Consider the following 16,402-nt stretch of genomic DNA (forward strand, 5'->3'; position numbering starts at 1 on the left):
AGTGCCAGGAAAAGTCACTCAATGATGAGTGGGTGAAATATGCCTCAACGCTGCCCAGCCCAAGCCAGCCCAGCAACGGAGAGCGGTTTGTTGTTGCTCATCACAGCCATATCAACCAAACCAATCCCAATCAAACCAGCTCATAGCATTTTTTTGGTGGGGGGTTTTTCTAATCGGTGAGGTGAGGGAGGGGTGACAGGAGGTGGAGGAGGGGTTTGGAGGGGGAGGGGGGACCAGCCCAAAGAGCTCCCCAAGGCTCAGGTTGCTCTGCTTTGCTGGTGTGTTGTTGCTATTGCTGAGGGGCAGTGGAGGGGGTATGGGCATTGATAATAGCTGTGACTATTCTATCTCGATTGAGACTCACCTTAGGTAAAGTGTTTATGTATGAAATGTATGCAATTGGAGCCAGCAGAACCTGTCTAGAGGCAAGAGAGAATGATGATAAAAGGATAAGAGGTATTGGATGCAATGAAGATGAGAAGGAAGAGAGGGAGGGAAAAAGATGGCCACAGGAGGGGAGCACAAGGTGTTTATGAATGGTTTCCAGAAACCAGAGGAAATGCGTCGATCCATTAATAAAAGCCAAAAGTCAAAGCTCACTCCTCAAATAGGAAGCCCAGCCCAGTCAACGGTCGACACGAGAAAGGTATGATGAGATGTACGTAGCCTCCTGCCTCCCATCTCCCGTCTTGTCTGTCTGCACGATCTTCCATGTCTCTCTCTCTCTCTCTCTCACCAAAAATTACCTGCGAGGTGGGGTCCGATTGACCTTGGAGGGGTGAAAATGATCTCACAAATCTCACCCTGGCCAATTCAGCCAGAGGAGGGGTCCAAAAGTCCAGGTCTATCCTCCCCTGGACTGGGCTCAGGTCCCACTCTACGAAGCTTTTAGTTACAATCGCCTACGGAGTAGATCCAACCATCCCACATTGCCAAAAGCCACCTCAATGGTTCGCCGCTCACCTTGAGATCCATTGACATTGTCATTACTGTAAACGGCCGACAAGAGAGCACGCCAGGGTCCCAGTTAGCTACATGGGTCCTCAAAGGACGTCAAACATTGCTACAGTATGTACTCCCTGTGTGCTAGATCGGCGTTGGCATTGGGTGATTACTAGCGATATGGAATTTTGCCGCCTTAGCATGCTATATTTCACGCCCGCCGACACAGCGCCGCACCGAGACCGAGAGGAGACGAGAGGATGGAAAACAGACCGAGAAATCATAATCAGCGTGATGACGAGATAGGCGCCTCCACACCCCTTCGTTAACTCTCTCATGATGCTGTGCATAACATCACCTCCACGTACAACAGTCCGTTACATACAGCTCGATGCAGGCTCATGTTTCGCTCCCGTTGATTCCCGGCACCGCGGGCTCATCCTGCCCGTCGTCCGCCGCATCGCTGCCCCAGACTCGCCGTGCCGGCTCGAGGGCGTCTTCCGGTTGGACGATCCCCGTCTTGATCGGAAGCCAAGTTAACCAGGTGCAACGAGAAACGAGACGAATTCTTCCCAGTCCCGGAAGGCTGCATGTTGAGTATTGTGCATAGCGGCATGGCTATTCATTAGTGTAGTTGAATGGCGGCTCTTACAATGCCTTGCTTGCAGGCTTAACCATGTTCCTGCTTCAATCGGGCATGTTATTTCAACAAGACACTCTCAGAATTGCGTTGCGCTTCGCTCAATTGTCGGTCAAGGCTCCAGAGTCGGTCGATGAAAGTTGATATGTTCTGATAAACATGGATGCTGATGGAGTGACCTGAGTCCGTGCCTATCAGCATCTCATGAGAACCTACAGCCAACAAGAGACCGGAGCCATCCCACCCCCTCGCATCTGGGTGGGAAGTTGACGTCTGGATGCTTGTAAGGCCGAAGGCGTGGTTTGATACTGTAGAGCGCGATATTAATGCAATGTATCAAATATGATCTGACTACAACCACAACTGGCAGTCTACAATTAGCCCGAAACAATTATCATGCGTTGCTGGCCCGTGGGTATAGGTGGGTATCCACGAAGCGACAAATCGATTCATCTCAATGTTTTATCGTTATCGACATGCTATGACAGCCTCCCATTTTTAATTGAATAATCCTTGTTCACATAATTCAAGATCATAATGCTGCCCACCCGTAACGCCGTATGTAGCAACCCAAGTATATCCTCAGCTTCCGTCACTTAGAAGCGCTCCTTCATTCGTGCCGCAACCGTTCGGAGGTTACCGTATACCTTGCCAGGCGGCTTGCCGAGAATCAGGCTCACAACTGACTCCCGAGCAAGGTGGATGTTCTTGAATCCACCCAGGATGTGAATCTTTGAATCAGCAAGCACGATTCGGGTTCTACTGGCGTTCTCTATAGCAAACTTGGTCTTTCCATCCTTTCCAGCAATTCGTCCAATGGCACGAGCTTGGCTGTCGCCGTGCATTGTTCGCACATCCTTAATCTCGAAAGTTTGGATGTAGAGGTCGTCGAGTCGCAGCAGCGCGATGGCATCGTCCACGTCAAACCCGAGAGTGAACGCCTTGACGAAATCTTCTCCTTTTTGCAGTGCCCCAGTATCAGTGGTATGCTTCGATGATCGCAGCTCGACTGTCTTTCGCTTGATGTTCATTCGACATTGTAGCTTGAGGTGCTCGACCAGAGGAGGGTAGATAGAAGTCCATGACTGTTTTAAAGGTGTCATTCGGTGAGGAGGAATAGGAATCTTGCGAGTTTCCACCCGGGTAACTGGGTCCTAACAACGTTATTAGGATCATTGAAACTCTGCATGGCGGTGTGGGAGTCTCACAATATCTCTGGCGGGCGCAAATCGAGGCCGTCCTTCCTCATCGATAGCCATTCCATTCTCATTGCTCTCCTCCACCGGCACAAGAACATTCACATCGGTAGGAAGGGCGTCAGGCGCATCTAAAAGGAACTCCTCGTCGTTCTCTGAACCAAAATCAGATTATGTTTCCACGATTCTCTTGTTTCAGATTTTTCTTCTTTTCATACCTTCAACTGGGAGCGAAACGTCCACAGCGGGCGGGGCATCCTCTGCGTTCTTCAAAGCGGTCGGCGCAGGCATCGTGGATAATGAGTGAGTGAGTGGCTTTGCTTTGCGACAATCCTCTTGCAATGGGGTTATAGGGCTGTTCTCGAGGCAAGTATATATGTTGAAACTTTGGTCGCAGAAAATTCGTCCGAGTCAAATTCACACAGTTCTAAGGGTATCAGAGGTTGGTTTGGTGGGGGCGTTGACTTTCGAGCAAACTGATCAAAAATTTGTGTGGCTTATCGTAGCTTATCGATTGGTCTTCTGCCTCCAGTAGCCAGTGGAGGCGCGTCATGGAGTGACTTTTCCAACCAGAAACCATGGAAGTGCAGCTTTGGTTAGCATTTGCAGTGACGGAATCTGTCGTTCATTAACTCCGACCAACTCCTCCTCCGTAAGGCTTTTTCCCTAGAAACTACAACAACGCAGTCCGTTTTTGCTTTGACTTCGCCTAATTTACGTTCTCGGTGTCGTCTTGTTTTTTTAGTTAGGCACCATGATGCTGGAATGATGGCCAAGGGTATCCCCTCTCCTCTGATCGGGCGTTGCTTTGGTCTCTGCTTCAATTCTTCTCCAGCAACAGTCTCCTCGGCTACCATACGTCCTCTTGGAGAAATCAGTCGGAAGTGGTCATTTTTACCGGCGACGGTCGTGCTCTCAAATACTCGATTTCTTCATTCCCACCGAAAATATCAGACTTTTGATCCAATCTCAGACAATGCCTTGTTGCCTGTCACGCCAGCCTTTTCATTGCGCCATGCAATTCAAACTCGAACATCTGTTTCCGAGCGAATAACCCCTCTTACAACGCACACCTCAACTCGTAAAATATCCCACTGGGCATATTGGTCATCGAAGCCCTGGCAACAGCGACGATTGTACAGTGGTAGTGGTAGTGGTCAAGGTAATGGGTCAAAATGCTCTTGCGGCAAGGATATCACGGATGTTTCCCCCACACCAGCTAAAACAACAGAAGATCTGAAAAGGGTCAAGGCTTCGACATTGAACGAAACAAGCAAAGATGCTCTCAGTCAACCCAGGAAACAAGACCCTACAGGGCCGGATTCTGAGCCAGTCTCTTACATGTCCTATCTACACCTGCCGAGAATGCCCCATCGGCCAACCAAAGAGGAACTGCTCGAGGCCGCCAACGGCTTTTGGCAGCGTCTCAAGGTTCGTCTAAAATGGGTGTCGATTAGAAGTATGAGGCCGTGGAATATTGATGAATGGGGTGCTTTTGTTTCATGGTTTCTTTTCGGCCACCTCGCTTGGATCATCGTCGGCACAACCACATTCTTCTCCCTGATCATTTTGTCAATCAACACTGTTGTTGCCCAAGGTATGGAAGTGTGTTTCGCACGAAGAATCTACATGCTAACGTACACCAGAAACACTCGCGCAATGGGTAGGTGACTATTTGACACAGTCTGCTGGCGTTACCGTTGTTTTCGAGTCTGCTATTGTCCCCAAGTGGCGTGATAATGTTATCTCTTTCCGCAACGTTTTTGTGTCCCGACGACCTGGCCAAGGCGACGTCTCGTCCGTAAGCAAAGGCTCGTCAGATGCTGCCGCCGAGGCTGCCGCTGGCCGCAAAGCAGATTTCGCGGGAACGTCTGAAACTGAGGACGATGGAAACTACACTCAATTTGACGTCACTCTTTCAACGGTCAATGTCACGTTGTCATTCTTGAACTGGTGGAATGGCAAAGGACTGTTGAAAGATGTTGAAATCAAGGGTGTTCGCGGTGTCATTGACCGAACTTCAGTGACATGGCCAGCCGAGGAGGTTGATCCTCTGTCATATCGTCACAAGCACCAACCAGGAGATTTCGAGATCGAAAAGTTCAAAATGGAGGACCTATTACTCACCGTTCATCAACCAGGCGGGTTCCGGCCATTCTCTATCAGCATCTTCTCTTGCGAGCTGCCCCAGCTTCGCAAGCAATGGCTATTTTATGATTTCCTTTCGGCCAACCACATGTCAGGGTCTTACGATGGTTCTCTGTTTACGATCCATCCCCGACAAGTCCACGGCGTGGTACCCAGTGGTAATGGTGACCCAGAAGCTTCAGTTGGTTTTGGTGATCCCAAGGCGTGGAAAAAGTTCAGTCGGCTCCGAATTGATGGTTTGAAGATAGACCATCTCAACCGCGGTGTTGAGGGGCCTTTTGGCTGGATATACGAAGGGAATGTCGATATTGTTGCTGATGTCATGTTTCCCGCTGACACCGACGAGAGCATCACCAAGGTCATGGCCGACTTCTACGATCAGCTTGAAGAAATCGTCGACACAAATAGGCACCGCTTCATGCGCAACATCCAAGAGCAAGGCCCTGCTCTTCTTACATCAGGGCACCTTTCAGACTCAGCTGGAGATATCCACGGCGAAGAGCCACCCGTCGAGCCGCAGACAAGTGATGATGAGCGTCGCTACCTCATCATGGACCTCCGTATCTCCATGAACGATGTCAAAGCTGCAGTTCCTCTCTTCACCAAGGATATGTCATACGTCAATCAGGCATTGGTCCGCCCTATCGTTGCTTATATCAACGCGAAGAAGACATACATCCCAATCAATTGCCGTATCGTGAAACGAGCCAGCGACTTCGATGGTAGCTGGTCGATCTTTGACTGTGGTCTAATGAACGATATGTCAGCGGAGACATATGATGCATTTGCGAATGACGTCGAAAACCAACAGAGCCGAGTTCGGCGGTTCAAAAAGGTTGGGTTCTGGACCTTGTCGCTTGCGGTCCATGCCCTCTTTATGGGAATGGCGGGCAATGTGGTGTGAGTTCCCTGTCACGGCCTCCTGCTCTGCTCGGGTATAAATGGAGCATGGGGGTAGAATGACGATACGTGTGCGACTTTGTATATTTTATCGGCGTTGTGCAAGAGCAACGACTCGTGTAGAGGGAAAGCGACAAAGGCGTTAAATATTGGAAAGTTTATGATATGGCTGACGGTGGCTGGCGTTGGTGGAATTCTATATATGAACGATGAGGACCTCGTCCATGATTTTACTCTATTGCCTAATCGCTTATAGGAGCAACATGATAGGCGGCAACTGATGAGATGTCCTTGCCGTAGTGGCAGCCTTCATCACATGAAATAGCATAAGTTGCCTCCGGTATACGAATGAACATGATCTATGAGCTATGCAGTCCAGGTTCAACAGTGTTCCATTTCTTCCAGTGTCTTACAAAGCGCCCTCTAGTTTTTATCTAACGAGTTCTGAAATGAGACAATAATCAACATATGCCTCAGATGCCCATGGCGTCTGATCGTCAAAAGCAATTCCATATACTAAGCCCGTATGAAGAGTATGTTAAGAGCACGAAAGCTGTTCTGTGAAGCTGGTTCTGCATCGTTCTCATGTATACTCTTGATGCCCTCCACTCTTCCACGTATTCACCATCTTTTGAGTCTAAGGCACACCCCTCTCCGATCCACCACCCTCTCTCTCTGCTGCCCTTCTTATGTCCGAGCACCCCAAGAAGCCTTCATGGCTGTATCTTGAAACCACCAAGCGTTTTTTGCGTCAACGGCATGTCTCGAGTTGCCCAGCTCGGCGAGCAGTCGACTCGATGGATTAGGGGGCAGATAGGTATGAGTTGAAATGGGAAGCTGTGGTTTAGCATCTGGACGGAAGCTACCCTTGCTGTATTGTTTAACACTTCACATAAAATCATCACTGGAGGAAAGTCAGTACAATGTCTCTGCGTCTGTCTCGAGGGGTACTAACTCTCCAAAATCATCAGCATCGTCGTAAGTCGTTGTGTCGGCGGCGTTCGCGCGACCGGTAACCAGGGACGTCTTTGTTTTGGCAGCCTTTGTCTTCTTGCCTCCTTTATCAGCAGCCTTCTCCTCTCGCATCTTCTCGTTGCCCAGGGCAGTCATCGTACTGGCCAGCTTCTTGATCTGTTCGCTAGGCATATCCTTAGCAAGAGCCTTTGTGAAATCCTGAAGAAACAGGCTGTAGTGGGCATTCTTCGAGTTGGCTGAGATGATAGGAGTAAGAGTGGTGCGGAGAGTCTCGAACTGAGCCTTAGTCTTGGGCTGGAAGAGGGGCAGTTTGGAAATGTCGATGGTCTTGGTTGGGTCGTTGGAATCGACGACGACAGTAGCAGGACGGGACTTGGCACGACCGGCGCTGATACCAATATCTCCAAACATATCGGCGGCGTGTGCGAGATCGGCTTCCTGTTCGGTGCGTCGGAGTCGCTCGCGCTTCTCGGCCTCTGTCTCTTCATATTCCTCAACATTGGCGGCACCGGCTCTCTGTTGTGCACGCTCGGCCTGGTGTTCAGCAATTCGCTGACCTTTAGGTTTCTTTGCAGCGGCAGCGGCGGCAGCAGCCTTCTGCTTGGCCTCGGCAGCCTTGCGCTCCTTCTCACGCTCGGCCTCGGAGTCGTCATCGGCGTCCCATGAATCTAGAACCTGTTGATGAGGAGAAAGGTGTCAGCGATTCAAGGGTCAACGACACCTACCAGGTTTCGGGGCAAAGACTTACATCGCCATCGTCCTCTTCGTCGTCAAACTTGCGTCGAGAAGCGGCACCAGTACCAACAACCGGGGAGCCGGAGGAACTGCTGTCGTCGCTCTCTTCGTCGTCTGAATGCGCTTGTTAGCTATTCATGCTCTTGAAGGGCGTTGCTTGCCGTGCAAGCATCAAACACAACGACCCTGCAAGAGTCCATTTCACTTGAGACGTCACAGTAGTCTGTATAGGTTCCAGACTACTGTTCGGGAGGTGCTTATACGTACCCCACTTCTTAGGAGGCATGATGTCTGTTCCTGGTAGTATGGTACAGTATCGCGTTTGGTGGTTAAGGGAGTTGAAGTAGGGTGGGATTTCTGGGGTGCGAGAATGTGTGAAGGGTAAGTTTTGTGTGAGTTGTGTGAGTGTGGGTGGGTGTTTGATGCTGCGGTACAAAACGGGGAACAAAGGAAGGGAACGTAAAAGGCAAACACTAAAGGGACCGGATTTAATCCAATATCACCGTCTGGTACTTATATATGTACACGAGAAACGTTTCTGTCTAGCACATACTATTCATGTATCTATAAAAACTATATATTTGGCATTTGCCTTTCAGGCAGAAAGCCTTTACTCCCAACCAGGATATTGAAAGTCGGATGGAGGGGTTGTTGATCTGAAGTGGGGGAATTTTTTAGTGTGAAAGTTTTGCCCGATTAAAAAAAAGAAGAAGAATTGGCGCAGTTTTCTACACTCCAAAACTCTCCGTCAATCATGATACACCCGCGGCCAATTTTATTTCAACATGGAATAAGTAAGACTTTTATGTGATGGCATACTCGCTAACTATGTTTCCCTATTTCATTCTTTCTAGTTAGTACTTGCAATGCTGTAAACCCTGGGATTACACTTGCACTTACTTCACCCATTTCTGTGAAGGTGGTGAGAAGGGCTAAGTCCCAGCTCTGAAGCTACGTTGTTTCTTCTACAGCACTCTAATGCCGTTTTTGCCTACTATTATTCGAACCCCTGGAGACTGGATGAGTTACTACCCTGACATCTGATGTTGTATGCCTTCGCGGAGGTGACAAGGTCTCCGTGTTATAGTGTACTAGATTTTTATCATGACATACCCGGTACCAATAACACCATCCTTTATAGTACTTTTTATAGTAATCTACCTCACAGATGAAATGTGCTCATCACAGATGAGTCAATACACGAGTTTGATATGAGACATATCAGGTGTCGTACACTTCATATGATACGCCAAGCTTCATCGTTCTTACCAAGAGAGAATTTGTCGAGAATACCTGCATCGCTGGAACTAGACCACGATGTATCCATGTAAGTCAACATCTTAGCATCTCCGGGTTTAAGAGGACTCGCACAAGCAGCTGACCACAAGGCCTTTGATTCATCCAATGGATAACTATCAGGATCCCGGAAAATCCCCAGTGAGTTTGAGTGGCCAAGCAATGATGTCAACTGTGTATGGAGTGTTGGTATCGAGAAATCCCGATACCAGCTGCTGTGTCCGCATCAGACCGGCGTTTAAAAAATGCTCCTAGATGAGTGGGCAAGTTTCTAAAGTAGTCAAAATAATAGGACCGTTTATAGCACGTGCCATCAGCCTCTTGGTTGATGTCAGATCGCGAGTGATTCCTAAGCCAGGATTCATGATCTCCGCTGCGAATGCTGTGTAGGTAGTCAACATCCGAGTCCTCCCGATGAGCCTCACTCACGTGGTAGGGAAACTTTTGAGCTGCAACCAACCAATGACGGATCTTTGTCATGTTCCCGATCAGGTCTTCGGGAATGTCTTTCTAACGTTTCCACTGACTGTCCCAGTTGCTTGGGCCCCTGCGGACCATCGTAATTGACAAGGACTTAGGTACCGCTACTGTACTGTACTCGTCTGAACGGCCTGGCTGGGTTGGACTTTGACAGTTGGCCCCAGTTCTAGTTAGCGGCGGCCACGGTGTGCCGCAGACGCCGCTCACCTTGAGTACTTGTCCCGGTCTGTCTTCGTGCACTTCCCCTTGGTAACGTCTCTTGTCAGCAATTTCAACGCCGAATTAGAACGGCGTTTGGAAATATTACTGATACGAAGACCAGAATTTTCTCGTTCTCAACCGGACCCCTGGGGTATGCTGGGGATGGCGTCTGACATGCAGACACGCCTCTCTGTAGGCTTATCTCTGGAATATATATATAAAGGTTCACTTGGACCTCATCAGGCCGAACCTTCATTATACTATCCTTAACCCAAAGATTCAGCTCCATCAGTGATACGCTGAGGCAGATACCTGCAATAAGTATACCATATACCGAAGACACCACAAATCTTGCTCGCCCCAATGTTGTCTTTCCAAATTCAGCACAGCCAAGCCTCACGGCAAGCAGCGAAAGCTGTCGCACTTGCGTTTGCTCGAACCAAATCTTCCTCTTCATCTATGGCGAGAGCTCCTACAGCTCTTCGAGTCGGTTGTGCCGCTTCCCAGCAACATCGGCTCTTCTCCTCGACACCCACACACCAACTTCGTGACTTCTTTCCGGTCAAAGAGACGCCACATATCCAGACGACCAAGCCAGCCTGGCCACACGAAGGCTACACATATGATGAAATGTTGGCGGTCGAGCCCGCTCATCGACCTCCCAAGACAGTCGGTGACTATACAGCCTGGAAAATTGTCCGCTTTGCTAGATATTGCATGGACAAGGCCACAGGCATGGACCGTGATCAGAAATCCGACAAGACCAAGCCGACTACAGCCATTGAGGCTCAGAAGCCACTCACCGAGGCTCAATGGGTAAGCTGCAACCCGTATGTGCAACATATCGCGAAAGATTAGACTGACAAAGACAAAGTTGATTCGATTCATCTTCCTCGAGAGCGTGGCGGGAGTTCCCGGCATGGTTGGGGGCATGTTGCGCCATCTCGGCAGCCTTCGACGCATGAAACGAGATAATGGCTGGATCGAAACACTCCTTGAAGAGAGCTACAACGAACGAATGCATCTTTTGACGTTTATGAAGATGTGTGAGCCTGGTTGGTTCATGAAGATGATGATCATCGGTGCTCAGGGCGTCTTCTTCAACAGCCTGTTTGTGTCCTATCTGATCTCGCCCAAGATTGTCCACAGGTTTGTCGGTTACCTTGAAGAAGAGGCTGTTCACACCTACACTCGTTGTGTCAAGGAGATTGAAGATGGCAACTTACCCAAGTGGAGTGACCCCAAGTTCCAGATACCTGACATTGCTATCCAGGTGAGTACTTATCGATACCTGTATGACGAAATATTCAATATTAATACTTCTCTAGTACTGGAAGATGCCACAAGAGCACCGTACGATGAAGGACTTGATCCTCTATATCAGGGCTGATGAGGCAACTCACCGAGGGGTCAACCACACACTTGGTAACCTCAACCAAACCGAGGATCCAAACCCATTCGTCAGCGAATACAAAGATCGCGAGCCGCCCAAGCCTGCACTAAGGCCAACCGGCTACGACCGCGTCGAAGTCATCTAGGGTTGTCACAAAGCGATCACCAACATTAGCCGAACAAAGTCTCGTGGCATAGGACGAGCTCGTACGGATTGTCTTGTCTCATTTGCTCGGAATGATCGGAAATTCTTGAATCGAGTATTGCAGTTCTTGCTTGTTTACACATGATACCACTGGGAAACAGGAGTTCAACTTGGGAGGAGTTTGCTTGGTTATTCAACCACGAATTTGCATTTGATGGCGTTATATCATGGAATCCCTACTCTTGAAGATATTAGAAGCAATGTTTTAGTTGGATAGAAGAAGAAGAAGAAGAAGAAGAAGAAGAAAACCATATTCCAGTGGTACAACGGTTCGATTACTTCAACCACAAACCCTCTACTGCATGTGAAGTTCGTGCCGCTAGAATGGTCTTGAAAACAATACTTACTCACAAACAGCATACACGTGCAACAACAACTCGGCAAAAAAACTCGTATACGCCTCTGCATCCTTAGAAGGGGCCTGGTAATAAATACGTAAGAACAACCTAAAGAATAACTATATCACTTTCAGGAACTTTCACTTCAATTTCGCATGTCGAGCTTCCTGCCTTTCCGGGCAAGGTGGGAACTAGTTCGCGTTATTTTAGTACAAGGTTAGGTAAGGTACATTAGTTAATAAGCTTCTTTTTCTCCGGTCCGGACCCGTCAGCAAAAATTCGAAATCTGCCTTGCGAGGATCCTCAAACGCAAAGGAAGAGTCGACTGTCGGCTGTCACCGAGCATGGCAGGGGTCTGCGTGATAAGCTGAAACTGATGTCACGACTGTATCAATGCTTACCGAATTGCTCCCGTCAGCACGCAAACCATCCTCTCTGCCTCTGACGCGAGGAGAAAAGAGAGCACAGCCTTGGATTGTGGGGTCGGATCGTGGGCCGCGTGTAAGGCTGGGGCGGTGTAAGTGGGATATACAAGTACGCATTCTGTCATGGCATGAATATGTGTTTCGGGCAGTATTCACACGAATGGGATGGTGAAACATCAAGTAAAGCATGCAATCATATCACCAACGCGAATCCATTGTGTTGGTTTCTTCTCCACCTGGTTGCGTTTACCAACGTGTAGATTTTAGAGGTCCGAGTAATATTCTGTCTGGCCGGCTTTTTCTCAGGTACATACATGGAGGCACGCTAGAAGCATCACTTCTTCGAGAGGCAGTGCAGAACTTGCATGGTGGATGATGATCCAGGGACGGGTCAGAGGATGGTCTATTAAAAGCTCGTACGATCGAGTTATGTGTTCTTTGCGGCTAGCAGAATATTATTGTGATATGGTCATCAAATTATGTATGGGCATTCCCTCGCCTGACAAGCCCACTGAGTGGAATGCTTAAACCGACAAGTTTATCAGGCAAGACGCTGTTTACACCCATAAACCGGTGCCTGCAGCGCAACGAATGATATAAAACAGGATAGGACTGAAATATGACTCAAACTGCCCACTGTCTAGGTCAGTAGTTACCTGTGCTTCTATAAGCAACTGGAATCTGCACATGAGAGAAAGTGACATGAAACGACGAGGTGATTGCGGAGCTTTCTCTTACAACCCTTGCTTGCGATTTGCTGATTCGATAACAAGCCGCGTACCGGATATTGATGACAACATTGAGAACCACCAATCCAGATGAGCAGGACACATGGCAAGGAGTGTGTGCCTATTTAATATTTACGAATTGATTCAATGAAGGCCCAATGAACTTGCGATGAAAGTTTATATTTATATATATGCTGAAATAAAATAATAAATAACATAAACCACATGTCTGCCTGAATGAGTAATAACCGTTACAACGCAAGTGATACTGATGGCCCAAGTTGCGAAATGAAACTGATGAGGTCTTTTTGATGTTATCTCGGACTTATTAATGAAGGCAACTCGCATTGAGCTCATTTCCTGCCTTGTCCCCTTCGCATCTCTTGAAAACTATCTCATCCCAATAAATAATTAACACAACACTGTTAATATCGACTACCTACCCCATGTTGACTTAGCGATATCACGATTGCCATCAACCTGGAGAGCAAGTCTGCCTCGCTTGCAACAGGTCAAACGATCCCAAATACTGTTAAAATTAGCAAACCTCGGTACTTGTCAACCCAAAACTACCTCCCTTACGGAGTACCTATCATCCATACTAACCTCACGCAAACAGCTGTATGTACCTGACCTCATGCCCAGGGCACACTAGCTCTATTTCTCATTCGTTCGACGTGTCTCTGCACAGCCCTCCACACCATTCTGGCCCTACATAAACGTATCCCACAGGAAGGGAGAATCTTGCGCGTTTAGACGCCTCTACTGTACTGTAGTACATCAGATCTGACGCACCAAATCCCGTTCCGTGTGGTTGGCCTTTTAATTGGTATTCTGGATGAAAAGGGACCACCCACATACTACACAGAGTACAACTCCCGTCCCTTACATTCAAAACTACTAAGGTACCTACGGGCCAGCACTAGGTAGCCGCCCGGCTTTCGCCCTCTCTCTCTTCTCGTCCCAATAGAAGCTACCAAGAGCGGAATCTTCCAGAGTAACATAAATTGTCAGAGTCCTGGCCCCTAGACCAGGTTTAGCTCCTATCGACGCTGCTTGCTTTTCTTCGTGCCGTTGTGCTGTGGTACGGATTACAGGACAATACCCGCCCGCCAACCGCAACCCACCCGCCGCAACCCAAGCAACTCATCTCCACCATCATCTTCGTCTGCGCACCCAACGGACTACAGCAGCATTCCCCATCCTCCATATCATACACAAAACAATACCGATTTTCTACACGTCGCATTCATCTACTTCGAACTACACCGTTCCCGCCCAAACTGCGCGTTTCACAACCCCTTCCACGCGTCGGCCGCCGTGATAGGACAGTCCCCCGCCCATTGCATCACCTTGAAAGCGCACAGCCCCCGGCATCGCCACGGTGCCTGAAGGCTGACTCCAGAGTCTGCCTTGTCTACACTATTCTACAGTACTTCGTCTGCTTCTAAACTCGGAAACACCATGGATCAACAAGCTCAACGAGGCCGGTCCCCTTCGACTGGCACTGGCCATCAACAGCCTCATATAAACCATTCTCATTCCCCGTCGCCGGCGCCCTATCAGCATAACGATCCATCCATTGGCCTTGGTCTCACTCTCGACCAGTCCGCTCAACAATCTTACGAGGCCTTCAACAGTTCAGGTTTTCTCAGTCCTCAGCAATCGCCTTCTTTCCTTCCTCCTGCGCATCAACAGAGCAACTCCTTCGCTCAAGCCAACTTGTCCGACCCCGCTATTCTCGACCCCAATAACACCACCTCATTCGGACAGCAGCCTGCCAGCTCCAACACTTCTCTACCCTTCAATAACCAGGCTCAGGCAGCTTACCTGTCGCCGAACCTTAACGATAACGACTTCTCTCTCTTTCCGAATACTAGTGGCCAGGGCGACCAGTTCAACGCCCCCTTGTTTGACCAGTCTACCCTCAACCCTAACGACATGAATACCATGGCGTCGCAAGGGCATCACTCGCCCACCCCTCCTCATCTATTCCAGCACGATGCTCAACAACCTGGTTCTGCTCACCAGTCGCCCGCCTTTAACCAGCACCAGTTCTCTTCACCACCCAACCATTCGCGACATACTTCACTCGGCCCAGCAGATGCTTTGCTCCCAAACCAGATAGCTGATTGGAATCAGCCTCAATTCCAGCGCCACCGTCGCACGCCCTCTGAGTACTCAGACGTCTCGTCCGTGGCACCATCACCGAACCTTGTTAGTGCTGAGTCCTTTGAGACTGATATTGGTGGGCACTCGCCCGCACACCATCCTTCTGATGGCAGTCTGTATCAAGAGGTTTTGAGTATGGGTAACTTTAGTCTCTCCGACCCTCAAGTAGGTGGTAGTCCTGGACACCAGGGCCGTAGTCCTTCCCATAGTCCCGCAATCAGCCCTCGCATTGTTCCTCAGCAGATGCCGGACCTGAACCAGCTGAATCAAAACAGTTTTGGTTTGGCAGGTACTCACAATCCATATGGAGTTCCCTCTACCTATCCTGACGTTTCAGCGCCCGTCGAGGCCTTCCCTTCCCTCCAGCCTTCGGGCGCTGATTTGTCGTCGATGGCCCCTCCTGCGATCAACATTGACTTTGCGCCTACAAACGCTAAACAAGGTGCTTTTGATACTCCCAAGTCTCGTATGGATCAGGATTCTCTGACCCCTCCAGACAGAGGTATGTTTGAGGCCGAAGCCATCGCTCTTGAAACTAGCTCACAAATCTTAGGTCGCCCCCGATCCCGTCCACGTGCAGTGACAGACCCTTTCCATCCCGGAGGCGGTCTGCTAGGTCGCCAAGGAAATTCCAACATCGTCTCACCTTCCCTAGGCGCCGACTTAGCAGCAAGAGCAGACTCCAGATCTTTATCTCCTCTGGACAGGCAAGGAGGGACTTCACCGTCCAGGAGAAGACAGTCCACCTCAGCTGTACCCAACAACGTTATCGCTCTCAGACTGGCCGATCCTGAGTACCAGAACAACCAGGACAGCGGGGCTGCCAAGCGGGTTCAGAAACACCCTGCCACTTTCCAGTGCACATTGTGTCCCAAACGATTTACGCGTGCTTATAACTTGCGTTCACATCTGAGAACGCACACAGACGAGCGTCCTTTTGTGTGTACAGTGTGCGGAAAGGCATTTGCTAGGCAACACGATCGCAAGCGACACGAGAGTCTCCACTCCGGAGAAAAGAAGTTTGTATGCAAAGGCGATCTCAAGGTTGGAGGTCAATGGGGATGTGGGAGAAGATTTGCTCGTGCCGATGCTCTAGGCCGTCATTTTAGGTCCGAAGCTGGCCGCATCTGCATCAAGCCTCTATTGGATGAAGAAATGATGGAACGACAGCGACTCTGGCAACAACAACGGATGCAGCAGAACATGGCGCAGAGCATGGCCGTTGCATCCACTATGTCAATGGATGGCCCTATTTATCCTATGGATCCTTCTGGCAACCCAATGCTTCCAGCGGCTCTCTTGGCCCAGTATCCTGCATTAGCTCAGCTGAACTGGTCTGCACCTGATGTGAACGCTGGCATGGACGACGAGGTTAGTGGTCGTTCATCCTTTGATGCCAGCGACTATGACGAAAACGAAGACGGTGGGTATGTGAGTGGCCCAGGCACGGGGTTTGGTGAGGGTGGGATGGGCCAAGGCTTTGGTGAAATGGGATACGCGAGCGACTTCGGGGGCCGGTAAAAATGGGATCACTGGCCATACGAACATGCATACATTGTTGACGCGATCAATGCCCCCCCCCCTTTTTTTTTCTTTTTCTTTTTCAGTTATCGGCGTTCTTTACCTTGC

At 49.4% G+C, this 16,402-nt stretch overlaps 5 protein-coding genes across 5 annotated transcripts; 3 read left to right on the forward strand and 2 right to left on the reverse strand.

The window, feature by feature from the left end:
• Positions 1–2,178: 2,178 nt before the first annotated feature.
• Positions 2,179–3,069, reverse strand: PNO1 (pre-rRNA-processing protein pno1; the record flags this gene model as incomplete). The annotated part of the gene is made up of 3 exons (XM_044818299.1): positions 2,179–2,736; positions 2,791–2,933; positions 2,997–3,069. 3 exons carry the CDS (start codon positions 3,067–3,069, stop codon positions 2,179–2,181), a joined length of 774 nt encoding a protein of 257 aa, XP_044686001.1.
• A 1,074-nt stretch (positions 3,070–4,143) lies between these two features.
• J7337_000551 (uncharacterized protein) lies at positions 4,144–5,830 on the forward strand (the record flags this gene model as incomplete). The annotated part of the gene is made up of 2 exons (XM_044818300.1): positions 4,144–4,375; positions 4,425–5,830. The coding sequence occupies 2 exons, from the start codon at positions 4,144–4,146 to the stop codon at positions 5,828–5,830; spliced, it is 1,638 nt and encodes a 545-aa protein (XP_044686002.1).
• A 911-nt stretch (positions 5,831–6,741) lies between these two features.
• On the reverse strand, positions 6,742–7,822 carry J7337_000552 (uncharacterized protein; the record flags this gene model as incomplete). Its single annotated transcript, XM_044818301.1, has 3 exons — positions 6,742–7,476; positions 7,550–7,650; positions 7,804–7,822. The coding sequence occupies 3 exons, from the start codon at positions 7,820–7,822 to the stop codon at positions 6,742–6,744; spliced, it is 855 nt and encodes a 284-aa protein (XP_044686003.1).
• Positions 7,823–9,972: 2,150 nt separating this feature from the next.
• Positions 9,973–11,051, forward strand: AOX1_1 (Alternative oxidase, mitochondrial precursor; the record flags this gene model as incomplete). The annotated part of the gene is made up of 3 exons (XM_044818302.1): positions 9,973–10,329; positions 10,382–10,786; positions 10,842–11,051. 3 exons carry the CDS (start codon positions 9,973–9,975, stop codon positions 11,049–11,051), a joined length of 972 nt encoding a protein of 323 aa, XP_044686004.1.
• Positions 11,052–14,065: 3,014 nt separating this feature from the next.
• J7337_000554 (uncharacterized protein) lies at positions 14,066–16,294 on the forward strand (the record flags this gene model as incomplete). Its single annotated transcript, XM_044818303.1, has 1 exon — positions 14,066–16,294. The coding sequence occupies one exon, from the start codon at positions 14,066–14,068 to the stop codon at positions 16,292–16,294; it is 2,229 nt and encodes a 742-aa protein (XP_044686005.1).
• Positions 16,295–16,402: the final 108 nt, after the last annotated feature.

Source organism: Fusarium musae, chromosome 1 (assembly GCF_019915245.1).
Source record: "Fusarium musae strain F31 chromosome 1, whole genome shotgun sequence".
In the NCBI taxonomy this organism is placed as follows: Eukaryota; Fungi; Ascomycota; class Sordariomycetes; order Hypocreales; family Nectriaceae; genus Fusarium; species Fusarium musae.